The sequence below is a fragment of the Micromys minutus genome (assembly GCF_963924665.1).
Source record: "Micromys minutus genome assembly, chromosome: 17".
Lineage (NCBI taxonomy): Eukaryota > Metazoa > Chordata > Mammalia > Rodentia > Muridae > Micromys > Micromys minutus.
The window spans coordinates 15,393,405-15,415,508 of record NC_137952.1 but is presented as its reverse complement, the minus strand read 5'-3'; the positions used below and the strand labels follow the sequence as shown (position 1 = coordinate 15,415,508).

The 22,104-nt window shown below is 43.8% G+C and overlaps 1 protein-coding gene across 2 annotated transcripts in view; it reads right to left on the bottom strand.

The window, feature by feature from the left end:
* The window catches only part of MPPED2 (metallophosphoesterase domain containing 2), a 169,142-nt gene that overhangs the window by 73,792 nt on the left and 73,246 nt on the right, over positions 1-22,104 (bottom strand). For both annotated transcript variants that reach the window (XM_080931599.1, XM_080931600.1), the window contains exon 4: positions 5,134-5,359. In XM_080931599.1, the coding sequence (XP_080787725.1) occupies positions 5,134-5,359 (226 nt within the window). The remainder of the gene's footprint in view (positions 1-5,133; positions 5,360-22,104) is intronic.

Genomic DNA, 22,104 nt, shown 5'->3' with positions numbered 1-22,104 from the left:
CACGGGCAACCTTGTAGCGATTTGTGTGCAGACACAATTATCCGTGCCAGGGAGTGGAGCCCGCACTTAGCTCTGGCTTTGAGAATGGCAGAGGAAATTACATCTAAATGAATGAATGAACTCAATGTGTTCATGATGCCAAACGAAAGGAACAAAGGAGGGAGGGGGATCCAGGCTCCTGCTTCGTTTGAAAATGAAGGGCAGTGGGTACTCTCTTCCTCTTTGGGCCATTTTAGAACTACTAGGCCTGAGCCTGCTCTAATTTTCCCCGCTGTAGAAGTTAAGGCACTTCCTCCACAGTTACTAAATCTGACAAATTACACCTGTGTCCATTCTAACCTGACAAAGGCGCTCTTTGTTCCTGACCGCTTTGATTTGAGAGATCAAATTCCCAGACATAGGAAAGCCCCACTCATGTTCATTAAACACCAGGGGAGGCTGGCTTTGAGCAGGAGGAGTAAGGTGAATGCGGGCAAGGAACAAGATAACAGTTCTAGTCTGAGCATTCTAGGCTATGACCAGGGTCTGTTTACTTTTTGCAACAAGGCTTGCTTATCCTGTAATAAGTGTTGATTTGGTCCTTCCTTCCTTCCTTCCTTCCTTCCTTCCTTCCTTCCTTCCTTCCTTCTTCCATCCTCTCTTTTTCTTTCTTTCTTTTTCTTTCTTTCTTTCTTTCTTTTTTTCTTTCTTTCTTTCTTTCTTTCTTTCTCTCCTTCCTTCTTTCTTTCTTTCGCCATGGCATCCTGCTATCATGAGATTGAAAAAAGAAGACCCAGCTGGTTCTCACAGCCTGTTTCATGTGAAAGTTAAGCTGAAACCTACCTGCATTAAAAGTCTGGGTGCAGGTTCAGTAACCAAAACTGTGAAGGTGATTTCAAAATTCCACCCCCCCCCTCAACTTTGGTATGACCTGACAAGAAATTAGTTACTGTAGTGGCTCATAGTTGACAGATTAGGATTTCTTCTCTCTCTATTCATTGTCTTTAGAAAAGATGCTGCAGAGGACAAGCAGAAAGAAGAAATGGAGGTATATCTTGGAGGCCAAACATGAACACTAGTCATGGGAAGCCTGTGATCTTTCAAAGCTGGTCCTGCTGCCTGATGACACAGTCTCTCTCTTTTGTCTCCCAAAAGGGACAAAAGGAAATGATGGCAGAAGTGAAGGAAATTCTATGAGCGAATTATCTAAAGCACATGTCTGATTGCTTTCCTTCAGATGAAAGGAGTTGGTAAAGAAATTTATATAGAATGCAGAAAACCGTGTCCCTGCCAAGTTTCCTCTGAGGCCAAGAAGCTGCCCCCAAAAATTTATCTACACTTGCCATCCTTCCAAGGAGCCCCTCTCCTCCCAGACTAACATCCGGTTTACAGCTGCTGCTTGGAACACCACATCAAATTGCATCCTCATCCTCTTCGTTGAAGATGCAGTATGTGGTACGGGCACAATGCAGTGTGCAGGGGAACATGTAAAGATGCTGAGATGTGTTGCAAGCTATTTTCTGCATATAAATTCCCAGTAAATTGTGAGCCAGGAAGCAACAATATTCTCTCTAGTCCTTGGGATGCTTTCAGCTGTGACACAAGTTATAAGCACAAAATAAAGGCAGATGAATATTCTTCTTTTTTTTTTTTTTTTTGAAGTTAAACCATCTAACAATTACTGTATCTTCCAGGGACGGTGAGACTGCAGAACAAAACCTCAGGACCTTGTGCACATTACGTACATCTTCTTTAAAAAAATCAGCTACACTCTATCTTTATACTTTTAAAATTCAAGAGGTAGAGCCATTTCCTAGGTCTGATGGCTGCTTTTGTGAGACCCATGGATGACAGGGTGGTTATGGTTAGAATACAAGTTCCTGTTTGGAATGAAAACCACGAGTCCCATTATCAATCCATAACTGAACATTTCCCCCTGCAAAATCTGCTGGAAATCATGGAAGTCAAAATTACCTAGTTTCTATTATTTTAGAATATCTACTGGGCTATTGAGGAAGCTTTTACCTTTGGGGAAACCTCAGAGATACAATACTAGTGATAAAACCTTAACTCCTGAAATGAGACAAGAACTAGCTATGATGTAATTTCCCTCAAATTTTGCTCCTATGTGAAACTTTAATAGTACAGGAGGTTAAAAATTTGCAAGCCATTCAAATAATCATGTCTACCAATATGTGTTATCTTTTGATTTTCTAACTGGTGGTTGAAGTATGAAAGAGCCTAGATCAGACATCTTTTCTTCTGTCTCATATACTAAATGGAGAAGACACAGGTCGTATCAATAAGCAGAGGCTGAGCCAGGGTCAGAGCACATCCCTCTTATTCCTGGTGTAGAGTCTCCCGCAGGGTATACCTAAAGCAGTGATACTCCACTGCTCAGAGATAGATACACTTTTCAAATGCTAACTCTTGGTGTGGGGTCTCTGCTACACTGTAGATACACAAAGTTCATGCTATGAGGGGAATGGTACTGTAAAGATGAGAAAAGAGAGGAACGGAGAGGTTAAAAATCAAACCAAACAAAGATAAATGAACTCCTCCAAAGCCCCAGGGAGTATGTAGTAGAAAGGGGACACATGGTCCTCCCTGTACAGAAATGCTCAGGCAAAAATCTCTGAGACAATCTCAGTGGCCCTGGTAATATCCATTTAAAAAGAACATTTTCATAGTGACATTCAAACAACCGATGTCTCACGAGAATCGAATGAAATGGAAATCTCCCCTTCATCAGTATCTGATTCTTGATCAAAATCAAAGTACCAATAACCTCGGTGGATGGGATAAATCCCCCCCATCAGATGCCCCAAATTCTACCTACAAATTCTCTTCTTTGTAAAGAAGTGTTCAAGCAGGAACAAAGAGTTAAGTTTTGTTTTTGTTTTGTTTTCTTTTTTTTTTAAATCTCAATACATACTACAAGAAACTATCTCAGGACAACATTTCAAGACATAATAATTTTGCCTAGTTTCCAACTTCAATTACCTTCTCTAATTAAAATTATTTAAAAATTTTAAATGATTTTTAAAAATGATAAATTATAGTAATCTAGTTCTGATATAAACTTTGTCCGCATCATGAACCAACCTAGACTGGGTCATATCCTGTAATACCCCATATTTCAGTTGCCAATTTGTTTTCATATCATGGGATATTTCCAGTTCTGCCTTGAGATCCTAACTACTGCCTCATACATCACGGCTATAATTTTGTTTAGCTAGTTCTACTCTAAGCAGATTTGTATCAGCTTAAACCATGGGGGATATTTTTTCTATTTCTCTGTCTTAGTTTCAGAGATTAGCGATCTGGGATCTTTGATAGCATTGATTATCCGTGAACAGCCCAATGTCCTGTGCCTTTTGAAGATTGCTCAAAAACACTAGACACGGTTGAAGAAAGCATTTTAACCAGCATGTCAAGTTTCTCTGACAACCAGAGGTCATTCTTCAATCTTAGATTGTATTAGGAACTGGACCAGGAAGTGAAAAAGCTCAGGTCCTGCTCCATATCCAGAACCACTGATGGCAACACTGTTTCTCACCGAAATCGTTTTTCTGATCACAACTGAACAGGACTCATGTCTGCTGTTTGTCCTCTTACCTTCTGCCATCTTCTAGTGTGTAAAAATAGATGTATAGATTTTAATAGTGTCAAATTCAAGTAGAGTTGAATTGAAAATTTTAGCCGCTAATAATCTCACTTACCAATGCCACTCCCATTGCTACTCAACTCCCTGGCTTCACTCTTTCCCCTGGAGTCAGGCATAATTGCAGGATCGTATGGCTACAGCTCATTGCCTATGGTTGCTTAGGCCGTTTTTAACCTTCCGTGCCTCAGTTTGCTTATTGGGTGAATGAAAATTACAGTGGTAATCTAAATCCTACAGGCAGATTAAAGACTAAATTAGGCAATTGATACAAGATTGGACCTAGAATAGTGACCAGTTTACGGTAGTTAATGAGAAACTCGCAGTTATTGTCAGGTTAAAGCGCAACACAATGTACTTCTCCCACCCCTATAAGTTATGGATGCCAATTAGTCAGGGAAAAAGTGTTTTCTTTCAGACACAAACCAAACCTTCAATTTGAGAGGCCATTGGGATCCACCCTGCCACTACTCTTGACCCTCTGTCCCAGCTGGCAGCAAAGGTCTCGGGGGCTTTTCCAGGAAGGACGGGGAAGGTTTAGTTGGTTTGCTCAAGGCTCACAGGTAATCTTGGAATTGTATGATACAGTCTCCAGTCAAACAACCTCATTTTAGAGATGAAGACATTGCTCTGGGTTAAGTGACTTGCCGAAGTCCACCCAAAAACATGATGGTAAAGCCAAGAGCAGGAAAATAGTAATTGTTATCATAAGCCAATTGCCAGGTTTTCTTCTAAACCCATTCCCTGTGCTTCCTACATGATCCTTCAATGATCAGGTAAAGATACTACGTATTTTCCCCATTTTAAATGTACAAAATCAAGGTTTGGCAGCACAGAGTATCTTCTTTAAAACCAAGATCCAGAGCCCCACTGTGAGGCCCCTAAGATGTGGTCCAGAGCATAGCTCTAGACTTCTAGTACTGGGCTACCAATCAACAACCTCCAACTTGCCCAAGCATCTGTCTCATCTGGAAAGCCTTTAGAAAACCACAGATTTCTGGGGTTTCTCTAAGGGAGGAGAACCAGGGAGGTCTTTGAGAGTAGATTTCAAAAGTTATCTTGACAGAATGGGACAGCTTAATGTGTTAGAGAGACTTAAGAAAACTTGACCTATATGCAAGGCATTTCAGGACTGCACCCATGCCACCGGAAGGGGGAATCCTCTCACGGAACTTCCGAGTAGCTCAGTCTGGCAAGATCAGTCTTTCGAAAGTCTCTCTGTTTGCACAGACACGTGCAGAGCCCCAGTCATATAACTACATACATGCCTAGTAAAGCTTTAGTTTCGTTCTCTTCACCTAAAGGAATCTGTTTGGTGATGAAAATAACCAATACTGTGATTTATAACGGGGCCAAACGAAGTGTCTGTTTGGCAAGGAACAGCCTCTCTTCCCACACTAGTCTAGTCATTTTCATGCAAAGCATCAAAGTTCCAAGTTTCCTTGGTTCCCAACTTGAAATCAGCGGAAACCTGTTGAATGAGCACTTACCAGGGCGCCCCGTATATCCTGAATCCCTTCACGGTTACCTCTGAGTCTTGCAAGTAAATACTGTTTGTCAGGAGGGACTGGACGTTGTCAAAGTCCTCTGGTTTCAATTTGGACACAGAGGGGAAACGGTAGTAGTCCTGCTTAACGAGGTCCGCCATAAATTCCTTATCAAATGTCAGTTCGTGATTCCCGGCAATCACAATTTTATACTCATATGGCAGGTTTCCTGGAATAACAAGAAGGAGAGAAGAAAAAAAAAGTGCCAATTAGCACATCTATTTCCCATCACAAAGTACAACAGCCAAGACTGTGACGAGCAGACAGCTCACCCGAATGACACACTCACACGTTTCTCTTTCCCTGTAAACTGAAATTTACGCTACCAAAAATTAAAACAACCCGGAAGTAGGAAGCTCTACGGAGCTAAACATCTGCTCAGAAGGCATCAAGCCTCCCAGGACCGTTTCTTTCTAGATGTCACAGATCTGCTGTGATGACTCTATACACAATTACCCAGTTTTTGTTTTGTGTAAAGATTGACCATGATCCTAAAGAGAAGGCCTGGACTCAGTCTGGTTCCCAATAAATTAAGACAACCAGGTATTTTTAACAGCATAAATATGGGCTAGATTTTCAGGACACCCTTCAAACAAAGCATTCAACAGTGCCTCGTAAGTCCCAATAAGGAACCTACAATGCCATATCCTGAGTCTAATTTTACATTTACCTCTTGGCTTCAGAGTAAAAGAACATTATTAAGGGCCGGTGATTGGAAGGCCAACTTTCCTCCCATTGGGATGGGAGAAGAAACTGTAAAGCTTAACCCCCCTTTAATATTTATGCTATGGAAATGTGAGTTCTCGGTGTGCGCTCTTTATGCAAAAGTTTCCCCGATCGAAATGAGATAATTCTGGGAAGAAGAATGAAAGCTATAAAGGAAAACCCAAACACCAGACTTCTGCATAGATTTATAATGTTTGAATAAAGTACAGGTCATACATATTAATAACTCACTGTGATGCTATAAGAACCGAATTTCCAAGGGGAGATAGAGCCGGGCAGTCATCCCCATCCTCAGATTAATCCTTTCTGCTGCTCTGTGGTACCCATCCCTCAAAGCTCGTCGATGGGCTACTGCTCGATTTATTTTATTTTGGAGAGAAAATATGGGTGGGGCGAAGGCACATATAATTCCGCCTTGCTGAGACTCCTGTGTCCAGTGCAAAATTAATGTTGCCTGCCATTCTGGGAGAGAATTAAGGTTACCCTGGGCAGGAAAGAGGATATTCTTGTAAGAATTGATCCTTACCAGCAAGATAGAGCTGATGATTTAATTAAGGAAGCTTTAATGGGCAGAGACTTTTTATTGGGAGTGGTTGTAACGTCTGCCATTGGCACTTGGATTTCAGCAGAGCAATCTCGAAAGACGGCCCTGTGGAGTGTCCACCCTGCCAGCAGCCCCAAGCACACGTAGCTGCTAGCACAAGTGTCTTTCTGAGACAGCAGTGATGCTTTATAACAATGCAATTTTTCTTCAGCTCTTGATTTTCAGTTTCTGTGGGTAATAAAATCGCATATATAGCAAGTGCTAGAACGGGGAGGCTCAAGAGAAGGGGAAGGCAAGGGTAGAAAATGATTGTATGGAGTAAGGGAATCAGAAACACGGAGGCCAAGAGTCAAGAGATACCTGACAGCCCGAACACTTCCCTGTGACATACCTCTGGCCTCAGTTAGCTGCAGGGCTGTGGGGAAGGGTGCAGTGGACGGAAGCCACTCTCAAAGGCATGCTTATGCAAGTTGGGCAACGAGGAGCGTGATGTGTGCTGCAAAGGCCTTAGAATGGTGCTGCTATTCTGTACTATTCCTGCACTTGAAGCACAAGTGAAAGACGGATTAACAAGGCCTCAAATTTCCGGCACTGTTCCTGCTGATATAGCGAGGCTACTGCAGGCTGCGGTTACGTTATGCACCCACAGATTTGTCTGGGTTCCACAAGTCTGAGCAAGCCAAAACTGCTCTCCTGGGCAGCAATTTGTCCTGAGGCAGGTCCTGCCAGAGTGGGCCTGGCAACCGGTTCACCTCATACTACAGCCATCATGTCTCTGTCGGTGATGCTGGAAGCACCGGAAACTCCTTCAGCAGATGCCACTGCTGTGCATGACAGGGTGGAGTCTCACTATTCCCTCCTTTTAAATTTTTGGTTCAGATGCTTGAGTCTGATACACTGGGCAATCGAAGTGCTCCCTCCCACCCCTTTAGCTCTTCAAAACAAACAAACAAGAAATAAAAGGTGAAACTTCTTCGAAGTCAATCCTCCTCAGGAAAACAAGCATCCTCTGTGTCTTCTAAATCAGACTTCAGGGACTCCGCTAGAGAAGGAGCCCCCCGAAACGAGCAGCCACAGGAACGCTGATGATATTTACACGCCGCCAACAGACTCATCTCACTCTGAGAATCCAATAGCAGCTTCCAAGTTCCTCCCTGGGTTACCTATGTTATGAGATTGTCTGACAGATTTTCTTTTTCGCCGAGCTGACCTTTCATCTATAATCTGCCAACCTTTCTGTTTTATATGAAAAGTGTAAGCAGGTCGGCTGACAAATCTCCTGTTACTTGATGGCATTTTCTTTCTTGTTTTTTTTTTTTTTCCTTTCCCACAAGACTAGATTAATTTGGAAAGCTCCACAGTTGAGCTTCAGGCTCTTGGTATTCAAATTGCATCACTTTCAAATTGTCAGACAAAGAGGTGCCTGCCTTTATACATTTTACTCGGATCAGACCATCTAGGCCAACCCACTTGAATAAAAAGTGGGGAAAAAAAATCCCTTTTCTGTAAGACCCGAAGAACTGACTAGTGGAATTAGACAGCGTGTCCTGGGAACGACAGACAGGATTATTCTGAGAGGAATTCTGGATAAAATGTTAAGTACCGTGTATATTGTTCTAAATGCATAGTTGGAAAGTTAATGTCAGCGTGGCCTATGGCGTTTTCATGTATATATGTAATGAAGACACAAGTACGTAATCTATGTTCACATATGTACACATGTAATAAAATACATGTTACTGTCAGAACACTTTTGAATTAACAACAATAGAGGTCAATTAGAGGTATAGCAACAATGCTACATAAGTAGCAAATGGATGAGTGAATGAATGAAATATAGGATCCCAGCCATCAGTTGGGAGTACAGCTTCAGATAATCGGTAGAGGATTGACAAGCAAGCTGAGCCAGCAATCTGTGTCCCCTGACTGAGATCCACGGCTGAGTGTGTTAGCTCAGCCTGCAATGCCAGCGTCCAGGACACAGTTCTAGTCCAGCCTGGGCTAGCGTGTAACTCTGCCCTCTGAAACAGAGAGTGACAGCAGGGAGGCCCACTGCCCCTCCCAGCTGCTGCGCTGCCATCCTCCGAAGCCGATGCTGTGAAATTTGTCTGTTTTCCTTCAATTCTCAGAATGGCCCACCACAGGGACAAAGGAGGAGAAAAAGAGGGCCTCTTAGCTCCTTCGTCTTCACTTTCCCATGATTCCACCTTGGTTACCACTTATATTTCTGACAACTGGACTCTTTTTCATTTATTCGCTTTATTTTTTATTATTATTATTATTTTTTTTGCTGTTGTTTTAGGAGATTTTTTTCTGGGTAGACCTTGCAGTTCTGGAACTCACTGTGTAGACCAGGATGGCCTCAGTGACCCAACTGCCTCTGCCTCTCAAGTGCTGGGGGGATAAAGCCATGCATCACCACTGCCCAGCAACGACTGGACCCTTAATTAAAAGTCCTCCCCCACAAACACTGGCTTTGGTCTTCCCTCTTGGGCACCAGTTCTTTATTTACTGAATCTTCTTTTGTTGTGAGTTTATATGTATCCATCTCTATGAAGCAAAATAAGCGTGTAAACAGGTTTGCCTGCTGCAAACACGATCTTAAGTGGGTCAAGATGCTTCAGCGTTTCCCTTTGAAATTTCTGGAAGGAGTCCAGATATGATAAGTGCAACCTACCGATACGTTAAGTTTAGTCCTTAACTGAATTTTGCTTTTAAAAGACGAACTAACATTTAGAAAACAGAAGATCGCACATGCACACACACACCATTTCAGGTCTTCCCACCCTCTCCTGGAAAATCAGAAAATCCAGCAATGCTCACAAATTCTACCCAGCTTCTTGCTCTCGCTGCTGCTGCTGCTGCTGCTGCTCGCCCCGCGTTGGCTCTGCCTGATGGGCCATTTTAGTTTTATACTGAATAACACATAACCCAAGGAATTCTGGTTTCTGTTTTTATTATCCCCCCAAAAGCTTTCCCGAGTCATCACTAAGAACTGAGGGACAAAGCTTTTTCTCGGTTCTCTCCTGGGCTGGTCTGACCACAATGACGACACCACGTCTGCAAACATCCCCCCTGTTGGATGCTGATGCTGTGCTCTCTAGACTCCCTTCTCTCATGTCAAGCACCACCCCTCTCTTCTTCCTCAGATGACTTTGCATCCTGTCTGACTGATGACACCCTCCTTCACCCTCCTCCCATCTTCAGATATTATGGAGTGCTGTCTGGCCATGTTTTTCCGATTTCTATTCTTAAGGCTCAGTTTTAAGCCGGTACCACCCAGGCTGCAGAACTGTGGGGTTAGGAGCACAGACTCCTCAGACCCCACTGTGCATTAGCTGTATGACCTTGGACAAATGTCCTCTGCTCTCAGGGTGATGATGGCAACAGCCTCCTGATGTGCAGCTTTAGAAGTACGTGCATGTCAGTCGAAACAAGGTTACAAATGGTGCTCTGGGGTTTAGTGTTGCTTTTTCTGTGTGACTGAGGGCATATATCATGCCCTTGGGTACTTCATTGACTCAGTCCACTGATTCTCAAAGTTAAGTAACAAATTTCTATTTGCATAGTAATACAGTGGATGAGCTTCTCTAAGAGTTACCAAAAGCTTCTGAGACTCTGGGAACTGGGCTTGGCATACTAGGCTACTAAAAATGTAACTTGGTGTCCCTGCTGCTGCTGACAACTACCCCTCCCAACTGCCATCCAAGGAGCCATTACTCATCCATAGACCAGATCCCTCCCTGATGCCACACACAACTGTGACTCTCGAAGAATCTCAACAGAAGATGGAAACGAACCCTCTGAAAAACGATTGCAGAATCTGGCAACGAAGGGAAACACCCTTAAATAATAGGAGAGTTATTAGAACTAATAAGGCCATTGTGTCTCAGAATAAGGAAAGGAAGCTTAGGAAGCCTCTAGCTGGTCCCAGGGTTGTGGCGGACCTTGCCTAGAGGTCATCCTGCCCTAACACAGCAGGTCTTTGCTTCTCTTCTCTAGGAGCCTATCTCTTGGGCTTTCATTTACAAAGGAGTAAAATGGAGGGCACCCAGAATTCATTCCTCTCATTAGCTTTTACTTCCTTGAAATGTGCCGGATTTCCAGACCCTGCTGGGTGGGTGCCCTCTCTGTGGGTATGTAGTAAAAAAAAGTGTCAGCTGCATCAGTGCAGGCGAATGTCTTCAACTGTGTGCACGGCAGGTCGGTGTCCTCACTGTAAAGTACACAAAGGGGCCTGTCCCTGCTCACAGCATCCTGGACTCAAGCGGCTCCAGATAACCACTGCACAGAGGCAGGAGAGTGTTCCAAGGTCTCCCCAGAGCCAGAGCAAGGAGCTGGAGAAAGCACGGGGCTGTGGGGCGGGACTCGCTCTCAGGTTCACCAGAACAGCTCTGTGTTCTTCCAATTTGCTATAGGAATTAAGATAACGCTTGGGGGGGGGGGGAAGCTATCTGTAAATGATTTTAAAATGTAAAAGACAGTATCAAAATTCACCCAAGTCCATCCTATGGATATAGAAACTCAGTACCAGAGAGACGCCGCTGTTTGCCATTCAAGCACCATCCACACCGGTAACACAGGTGGGGTTAGAATCTAGATTCTAAAATGTTATCATACAAGGCCCAGTGTCTTAGACCCTGGCTAAGGTTCCTATGTCAAGACACTTCCTGTGCTGCTTGCCCACCCATGATGATCTAATTCTTATGTACCTTTGCATTTGTACCATGAAACAGAATTCTCCATTCTAGATGCTTCTCTGGCTATGGCATGAGCTTCTTCTGCATGAGGCACGGGGGACAACGTCAGCCTCCTGCTATGGCAGCACATTTAAGACATTCCCTAACTTCAACTGCAGCTGCTGATGTAATTCTTTTTTTGTCCACTAGCTCTCAGGAGAATATGGGAGCCTCCTCTAGGAAGGGAGGGTCAACTTGATGTAAGATCCGAGAATTTAGGAATCTGTCAGCTATATCAGAAGTAGGACAAAGCTTGGGCAAGAGATAGGAAGTGTAGGGTAGTAAACTCGAACACCTCCAGGAGCTGGAGAGGGATGGGACGATCCTGTGATCTGAGGTGTCCGGAAAATAACAGAGGGTAGTCAGAAATGGGGCGCTGGCGCATCATTGTTAAATGATCACATGCAAGTGGTGCTCTGGATAAATACGATTCCCAAGATAGCTTGCTCCACTCCTTCAATAAAAATTAATGTGCCTCAAAATTAAGTATCATATGACTGCAGCCCATTTTTCTGCCATGAATCATGGTAGATGGTATCCCAACAATTCACTTTTCCAGGGCATCTGCCTGCCACATGGCTTTGGATGACACTTTTCATTCCTCCTGAGTAAGGATTATGCGAAATGGGGCGACCGAAATGGCTCATTAGTTTGTGACTAATGACAAAACCACCTTGGCCTATATTTTAAATCAAGAAGCTGGTAAATAAGGCTGACCGGTTGTGATCACTTATTTTCGTCCGCTAAAGCCACAGGGAAACCTAACCTAGCACACAGCACAGGACGAAAGTATCCAAAGCCAACATGGCTGTCTCTCGTTTTCATCTGTAAAAGAAAGGCTAGTTCAGAAGCAGACTTTAAGGCCTCCAATTCCTCTGTACACTCCTCTCCATTCTCCTGAATGAGAGATTTTGCAAACATGTGAAGGAACCAAGGCTATTGTGTCATAAGACTGGTAATACATACCAGTCACTCCATAGCAAGAAGAGAAGAAATAGAGAGGCGGCATCAGAACCAGGAACATCCTCTGGTTCCCGGGTGCTCAGGAAAAATCCGACTCACAAGCACAGCCCTTGGGCTCACCTTCTGCTATAATGTACCGGACAACATCCTCACTTTGTAGGACCACCAAGAGTTCAGTTAATATTGAATACACTACAATCATCACTGGTTCATTTCTAAATAAAAGAAGAGACGTTGATAGACTGCAAGGCAGGAATTCGCGTTCCCGAAACCTTCGGCCCTCCTGCAGCAGAGGCAGGAGAAGTTTCACAACACCAGTCCGAGACACCGGCAGTGTCAGGGGACCCTGGGATACCCAGAAGATAGATTAGAGGAACTTTTCCCTGATTAAAAGTATTATTATATTTTTAATATTGTGATTCCAGGGGGCACCACAGAAAACGTTCAAAGTCCTGAAGACAATTCTGTTAAGGGATGAGTAAGAAAAACTCAAGCCAGAAAATCGACCAAGCAGAAAATTCTGCAGGAAGATGAAAGGCAGAAAAAAACAACCCATGAGGCTGGAGGGAGAGAAGGAATGAGGCTCAGGGACTGCCTGTGAAGACCTTTCTTCTCAGTTTCTCACTTGCTGATGGCTGGGTGAGGACTGCAAAGAAGGCTTGGTCCAGCCTGAAGGGAGAAGAGAGCACTCTTAGCTCTGGAGGCAGAGGCCACCATTGGCTGTGACACCTCCTGTGCCTAGGAAAGGCTTTGGCACATGGTGAAAGGACAGGTCCCCAGGAGTCCCTCTTGGCTCCACATTTGCACTCACTCACTTGCCTCAGCTGCAAAACCACCAGAAACATTCAGTCAGGGCAAGCTCTTTCTCTGACCTCAGTCTGTCCCCCGTCAGGCTCCATTAATTTCCACAAGTCCTGACAGCTCTCACGTTAATACTCACTTGCGGATGGAGCCACACAGCAGGTTCAGACTGCTGCCTTCTCCTCCGAAACTCACGCATTAGGGTTTCTTCCATGCTTGCAATGGGAAACCAAGTCTAAGAAATATTCAACACAGGAAACCAGATTACAATAACATCAGGGCCGAGCCAGAATCCCAGGAGAATGGAAGAACGCCGAGGGTAGGCCTGGTGGTCTGCGGCAGGATTGATGGGGAGTATACAAAGTCAGCAGAGAAGGTCTTTCACTGCCGTCAGTCTCCCTCATAATGGCACGCTAAGGTACCAGAGACAGCACAAGCATCGCTCCGCATACAGGAGACAAAAGTCTACTCCACCATCCCACTGCCCCAAGAGGCCCTCTAGACATGAACAGTCACCAATTCACCAACAATGAGTGACGGAATGGGGAAGTGCAAAACCGGAGAGTGCGGCCGTTAGTGCTCACTGTTTTTAGAGACCATGGAGACATCTCAGAGATGATGTCATCCGGCACCAACTTCTTACTTATATGCATTCCCGTCTCAACCGTAACTGTGCTACAATATAACTTACAGTGAGCGTGAACACATACACATGCACGTGTGCACCACACACACACACTATCCACACTCATATGTATATACAGACACCATTAGGTAGAATACGTAATAGCCGGCACCTCCTTGTTCTTGAGTGACTAATGTTTCTAAGATGCCACTCTAATAGTCACAGAACGCTGTGCGTTCCAGGTGAGGCGACTGTATCAGTCTACAGTGCTGTCTGTCTGACTGAAGATCACTCAGTCCTGTGGGCACCATCTGTCTGGACAACAGCAGTCAACGGCAGTGTACTGCCCTGTTTATTTTCTCCAGCCTTTTCCTCACAGAAAGGGCCTTGGCTTGTTTAGAACTGGAAACAGCATTCTCCAAATTTGATCTGAACAAACTGTCTTCTAAAGACACTTCAACCCAGCTCCTTCTATTAGAGGAAGATGGATCCAAACCAGGGTTTTGTGAAGACCAAGACATATTGGTAAAGACATATTGGTCATATCAGTGTGCATGTTTCTATCCCTGCAGAGGGCGGGAGAACCTCAATGGAAGGGAGGAGAGCAAGCAGGCTTTGGAATCACACAGAGCCCAGAACAAGTACCCAGTGCCATCACAGGTCCCCTTCAAAGCTCAGACTGAAGGCGAGCAATACAACCTAATACTACCCATCAGGAGAGAAAGGCAAGGATGTGATCTTTCTGCCAAGTGGACAAGAAAATGAGCCCAACCAGCAAAGACTGAATACTATATTTGTTTCCTCTGCCACTGTAACTTTGTTTGGGATAAGCAGCCGGTCCCCCACTTCCCTCCCAGCCCTTTAAGAGGATGCTCAGTGAGTTTCCTTATTAACACCGAGGTGCCTGTGACGGGGCTCTGGGATGAGCTGACAAATGGATCAGATCTTTTCTCCCCTCAAAGGCTTTCAGAAGCAACTGAGAGGAAGGTGTTCCTCCCAGTGATGATTATAAAATAAGTGGCAATTATTCTCCTGAATAATTAGGGAACAAATGCAAATCCCGTGTGTTTGCATTTTCCATCATTAAGCACGGCGAAGACCAAATTAAATAAAAATAACACAAGTCATAAAGGCCATATCTTTTAAGAGAAACAACTATTTTAGAGGCTTTTAAAATTCCCTCCTCCTTAACCTTGTAAATAGAAAAAGGAATTAAAAAAAAAAACCTTTTGAAATCACTGCTGTTCTTGTGTGCTTAAATAGAGCTGGGCCCCTTGACTGTGGGGCTTCAGCAGGGCGGGGCTGCAGATGCCAGACAGGAGGGCTGACAGGAGAAATGCAATCTCTGCCTTAACAGCACCACTGGGGCTAGATGAAAATGGTCTTCTAGAACTTGATTAAAACTAAATTGAAAAAGAACATATTTGGCTAATATTACATTAGACTAAAATATAGAAATGAACCCTAATACTCTTGAAATCTAATAAGAAAAAGCCCTCTCAATTTCCAAACTTTCAAAGCATCTCCTTTAAATGCATCACAGATCAATTTACATGGTACTTTTGCCAATAAGCAAAACCAAATCACAGGTTGCAATTGGCTTATATTGGAAAGTGTGAGAGCAAATGCTAGAAAATGCAATTACGGAAAACAAACTCCATTTTCTCCCCTCTGAAGGGAATTTCTGGGAATATTTTATTGCCATCAAATAATATTTCTGAAGGCATCAATACGCAATTCTATTTTCTTTCCAGGGTCCCCACACCCTGTAAATCGAATCCACTCTGCAGAGTATCTTGAAATTTAGAGAGAGGCCTACGAAGGGGGATATTACCTGGCACACACATCCTACGTCAATTTTAATAATTTGCACCCCAGACAGGAAGTGGCTTTGAGTCAAATTTAGGATGCAATAAAATTGACTTTTCCCCTTCATTCATTCAAAATTGTAATGAATCCGAACAAAGATAAAACTCACGAGGAGACCTCACAGGGAGGCTGTTTTGATCAGTGCCGACAGTGACAAGGTATGGAAGACAGAGACAATGTTTATTTCCTCTTCCAGGGTTTCCCTGCCTCAGCTCTCAACTGGCACCAATTTCTAACAAGCACATGATCAGAGTAACCAGGGAGACTTCCACAGATGAACGTTGGCTTTGTTGGTATATGGTTCCTCCAGTCTCCTTAGACACAGCTCTGTTCTGATGCCACGGTTCTCTTCCAAAATTACACAATACATGTTCTTCAGCAATAGAGTCTTTCTAGAAAAGTATGTCATATCTTCTTAGGCTCAGCGTTTCTGGAAATGGAGGATGTAGGTCTATTTCAGATCTCTCTTTGTCTTCCTTTGTTCTCACTGTTTTCTGGTGACTTGGGGATTTATTTCAATGGGCATATGGTCCTGGTTCTGCCAGGGTCCCTGCTCCTGGACATGTGAAGTGAGGTGAATGTGCCCTGATTTTGCTTTGAATTGTTTCTCACAATTCACTCTCTGTCCTTTATCGTATGCACCCTTACGTTCTTGCTCCATGCCCTCTTCAGACAGATGTATACTGGCTGGTTTTGTGTGTCAACTTGATAACAAGCTGGAGTTATCACAGAGATAGGAGCCTCAGTTGAGGAAATGCCTTCATGAGATCCAGCTGTAAGGCATTTTCTCAACTAGTGATCAAGTGGGGAGGGCCTAGCCCATTGTAGGTGGTGCCATCCCTGGGCTGACAAACCTGGGTTCTATAAGAAAGCAGGCTGAGCAAGCCAGGGAAAGCAAGCCAGTAAGTGACATCCCTCCATGGCCTCTGCATCACCTCCTGCTTCCTGACCTGCTTGAGTTCCAGTCCTGGCTTTCTCTGGTGATGAACAGCAATGTGGACGTGTAAGCTGGATAAACCTTTCCTCTCCATCTTGCTTCTTGGTCACAATGTTTTGTGCAGGAATAGATACCCTGACTAAGACAGTATGAAAGTCTCTCAGATTTCAGCTCATTTCTGTGGGTGGACTAAATTGTCCCTCCTAAATTCACACGAAGAGGCTTTCACCGTGAGTACTTCAACATATTACAAGGACTTTAAAGAGGAATTATGGTGGGCCTTCATCCTTACAAGAACTGGGTGTAGACACTAGAGGTGCAATCACAGCCGAGAAGGGGGAGGCTGGAATACAGCAAGTAAGAGCCATCTGCAAGTCAAGGGGAGATCCCTCAAGAGAAGCCAAACTCAACATTAATTTGGCTTTGTAGCCTCCAGAACTCTGGTAGATCCGTTGAGTAGGTCCCCCAGTCTAGTATCTTCTCATGATATCCTTACCAAAATGGAACCCAGTTTCGTAAGAGGGCTCTGCATTGTTTAGTGTCCTGCACTAAGCTGGGTAAACTACAGGCATGCAAGTTTGATCATGCAAACTCCCCCACACACATTACACTCACCCCCTTTACTCTCAGATCCTCCAGGGTACTCCCTGGGGTAGTGGGCAGGTTCTCTGGGATCTGGCCCAGACCAGCCCCTCCTCCACTCCTTCTCTTAAACTTTGAAGTCAAAGGCTTTCAGGTCAAAGAGTGAGAATTTCTCTACCAAACCTTATTCTCTTCACCTTACTCTGGACTGTGATGTTTGCATTTCCAGAAGGTCTCAATAATTATCCATCAAATGAATGACTAAGTACAGAATAATTCCATCTTGACTCGGAATCATCCCGATATAAGAGGTTTATACCTTAATTTTGTATTCAACGCGGCCTTAAAGTTTTAAAAATTCTACTTATGTTTTACTGAAGAATGCCACCAATTATATACATATGTATATATACCTCCTGAGATATATAATTAATTTCTGATTAAGAAACTAAATCCATTTTTTTTTTTTTTCTTGGAACAGGGTATCAACATGCAACCCAGACAGGCTTTTAACACATCCTCCTCCTGCTTCAGCCTGCCATGTGCTGGGATTACTTACACTTCCATACCTCCCCAGCCCCTGTGTGTGTGTGTGTGTGTGTGTGTGTATGTGTGTGTGTATATGTGTGTATGTGTGTGTGTGTGTGTGTATGTGTGTGTATGTGTGTGTATGTGTGTGTGTATGTGTGTGTGTGTGTATGTGTGTGTGTATGTGTGTGTGTATGTGTGTGTGTGTGTGTATGTGTATGTGTGTGTGTGTATGTGTATGTGTGTGTGTGTATGTGTATGTGTGTGTATGTGTGTGTGTGTATGTGTGTGTGTATGTGTGTGTGTGTGTGTGTGTGTGTGTGTGTGTGTGTGTGTGTAGAGGGCTAAGTATACATGTTTGTATGTATGTACACTTGTGTGTATGCACAAGTAGGGGTAAGAAGTCAACGTTCAATTCAAAGATCAGTAGTTGGATGTGGTGATGAGATGGCTGAGCAGAAAGCACATGGTACCCTCCATTTCTGCAATCCCACTCAATGATGGAATTACAAGGGTACCACATGCTGCCACAGCTTTTACACGGGCACTGTGGATCCAAACCCAGGTCCTCCTGCTTGAACAATGAGCTTTTGACCAACTCAGCTATTTCCTCAGCATCCTAGCTAAGTGTGAATTTGAAGAGGTGTTTGTAAGTTAGTAAAAGTGAAGCAAAGACGGTCAGTGTAGTAAAGACTCGATTCCACTGAGTGTGTGAAAAAGTGAGCAGGTGGAAAAGTGAAGGCCAGAACACTTCCCACAAATAATGTCCTCACTGTTGTTTGAAAGAAAAGGCAACTGTTTCTGCTGTTCAATATTGCTCATTCAGAAAAGTTTCCGTCCTTTGAGCCCAAGATTTGGAATCAATAGATAGAGCTAATAGTGTGGCCATTTATTATCGGAGGGAGGTTTCTGTATTCTTCTTCATTGCATCTCTTCATCTGAACGTTTTCACCCCTAGGCCTCTCAGGCAAATCACTGCTGTTCTGACAGCTGGCTTTGTAGAGGCCACTCTTTATAAACGAGCCATGGCCTGGGCCCATCCAGGACGTGTGTGAGCATCTTCTCAGGCCCCCAAGCCTCTGGGTCAGATGAAAGGATCTGTGCTAATAATTTATGTGCAGGCCTAGCTCTCTCCTTTGCTTCCAACAAGAAAATCAAGGGGCATCAGGGTGCTGCCAACCTCCTCTCCTCCGAGGCCAAACTGACTGAATTCCAAACTGACAGAGACCTCAGCTATCAGAGTCCTTCCTCCTGCAGAAGGGAAAATCGAACCTTCGAAGACTAGAGGAATGCACAAAGTTCACTCGCTGACTTAGTGACCGCACGGGGCTCCTGCTTCTGTAGACCAAACCTCTCCTCCTTCACTGTGTCCCACAGGGGCAGGGGCAGTGTCCCAATACTAGATCATACTTGGGGCTTACTTTACAGATCAGAAGACTTCAGTTTAGAGAAACTGGGAGGCTTTTCTGAAGAACACAGATCATTCAATAATCATGATGATAAATTTCCTAAAATTAAAACACACCGCTATCTGCAGGTAGCATCAAATAATATACAAGGCATATAGAACAAATGTCTCATCTCAGATACTGATGGCAGCTCACATTTCATCCTTGGGATAGTCTAATATTCATTTTTATTTGAAACTAATATATCTCTTAAAGGCTCATACATTAGAGACTTGCCTGCCGACTTATGGGCCTTTGGTAAGGTCCTGGAGGCACTGGCCTGATCAATGGGTTAATCTCTTAATGGATTCACAAGAAGGTGCTGTTACTGGGAGGCAGCACAGAGATGGGAGAACTGGTTCACGGGGATTTGCTCCGGAAATATCTATCTTGTCCCTACCTCTTCCTCTCTTGCCTTCTGCTCCCAGGCCATGGAATGACGATCTTTCTCCCATACACTCCATTACTGCTGTGACATTTTACCTGGCTCACACCCAAAGCAAAGGAGCTGCCAGATGATGGACTGAAAGCTCTGAGGTCAGGAAACCGAAGAAGTCTTCCCTCCTCGATCCGTTCCTCTTGCGTTTGCTCTCCAGTTTGTCACTGTGCTGACAGTGTGACTAACACACTCCTCTGCTCTCTCTCAGCCTCTCCCATGATAGGTCACAGCCATTTTATGTCATTGTATTCATCCCTTTGGCCATTTAAATTGTGACTTTAGGTCAGAGTGTAGGGAAGGCAACCTCCCCGATCCAGCTGCAGTTTTACCGAACTTTATTTAGTTCTCCAAAAACAATTAATGAAATATTCTTAATAGCACCCAGAACACCAATATTTGCACACCAATATCATGGTTTTTCTTTCATATGTCAATAGATAAAGGGCTATTTTCATTAGACTCAACAAATAGGACATCCCCACTTCCTCTTAAATAGCAAAGTGGTTTGTCAAAGGTTGGCAGGGTAATTTTTCCTAAGCTGTTATAATACTAAAGCTGACTGAAACCACAGCTTCATCTCTATAAGGTTCAGGAACGCCAGCCTTTATTCTGTCCAATGGGGATTATTCTTCTCATAGAGAACTGCATTTCCTCCTTGAACAATAGCCAAGATTACCTGGCTCTTAAATGTTGAAAATAAAGGTCAGAAGCTTCTTTGAAAATAAGCTACATTTATTTATTAATTTTTAATAGTTCTTTGAGAGTTTCAAGTGTCAGACAATGTGTTTTGATCATACACTTTTATAAAATTGAATTTCTTTAGGGAATTTTGACAGTGAGGCCGACTGAACAAAGATATTTCCTGTAGGCTGTCACTCATGTTGGGATTGAAATACTTCACTCCAAAGCTATCCAAAGTTTCGACAATGGCTGGAGTTAAACTTTGAGCTAAACTCTTTCTACTTTTCAGTTCTGTTGTGTACATTTTCATTATTAGCTCTAATCCTCAGCTGTATTCACTCTGAGATTTAAGTCTCTTTTTTTTTCCTACTTTCTTTTATGGTCTGTCTGTGTTCCGGTGTGTGGATGTGCTCACCTGTGTGTCATGTGTATGTGGAGGACACACGATGTTATTGCTTTGTTCTGTGACATTCAACATTTTATTGTTTGAAGCAGAGTCTCACTGAATCTTCAGCTTCCTGGGCCTTGAGCTAAACTGCTTGGCTTGGAAGCTTTCTGGATGCACACAGCATGTTAGGACTGCAGACGTGCATCTTCATGCTTGGCTTTTACACGGAAGCTCAAGTTGTGCCTGTCATGCAATAAGTACCCATCCACACAGCCCCCACTTTCCCCACAGCCCCCGCTTTCCCCACAGTCCCTGCTTTCCCCACAGTCCCTGCTTCCCCCACAGCCCCCACTTTTCCCACAGTCCCCGCTTTCCCCACAGCCCCCGCTTCCCCCACAGCCGCCGCTTTCGCTTACTCTTATTTTGATTCAGCTTATGTAAAATGTCATGCAAAGACAAGTCTCCACCAACTTCTTAAATCCAACTACTTTGTAGAAATCTAACTGGATCCCATTCAATACCATGAGATTCCTGACCCTCTTGAGAGTCAAGATGAGATTTCATAATTCGACTGGGCCTCAGTCTATTCAAAAGATGATTTCAATCTTTCTATAGCATTCAGGTAACATTTTTTCGGGTTCTAGGATTTGGCAGGCAGTATGTTTAGTAATTCTGGGAAGGCTGCTATAGAAAATGATAAAAGTATATCTGCCCACATTGGACTTTAGCTCAGGTGGGACCAACAGACACAAGAGAAGTAAATAGATATTATTATATCTGAAAGGTTTATCCATGCTCCTGAAAAAAAAAATGATCTGGTTGTACGAACTAGAGTAACAGGAAATTACTGAAACTGGTAAAGAAGGAAGATCGTTTTGAAGAAAACCTACTTTGTCTGCTCACCCTTTGAGCAAAGATCAGTAAAGATTCACAAAAACCCAACATCCCTAGTCCCATGTAACATACGGGGGGGGGGGGGCAGGAGGCACACCCAGTCACACACAGAAGAGATGTGCAAACAGCGTGTCAAGGATTTATCTTCATTATGATCCGTTTTCATAGAAACACTCAGACATGGGTTCTTCTAAGGTGTGCTGGCTGGATTTTTAAAAATCTGCCCTTGTATTCAAACATCTTCCTTAAAAATGTGTTTATGCAGCCTCCTGCCTCAGTGAGAACAGACTATGACGGCATGAAGCACTCTGATAACCCTACTTTCTTAGGTTCTACGTTTGAGGTTGTCGTAACACAATGGCTGAAGCAAGAGGATGCCTGGCTTACAGCGCTGACAGGCCTTATGAGGTCAGCGCTACTGACATTGGGTCTCCAGGAGCTCCTGGGGCTGCCCCTTAGCTCAGGGTTCATGTCTATGGTCATTCCACTTGTCCATCACAGACTTCCCAAACACTCAGATCCTTGGGGGCCTTGACGGAGCTCTTCCCGTAGCTCTCCAAAGACAGCATACCAATAGAACTCGGAAGTTACTCAAGCTTCTATCTTGCCCAGAGATAGATCATTTCTGTTAGCGTGGTGGAGCACAGGAAAGGATTCTGGGAAAATTTTATTGGAAGCAAAATTCACCAGGAAACTTAAAGAAAAAATTGTGAAAAATATTCTGCTGAGGTGGAAGACAGACTGCAGATG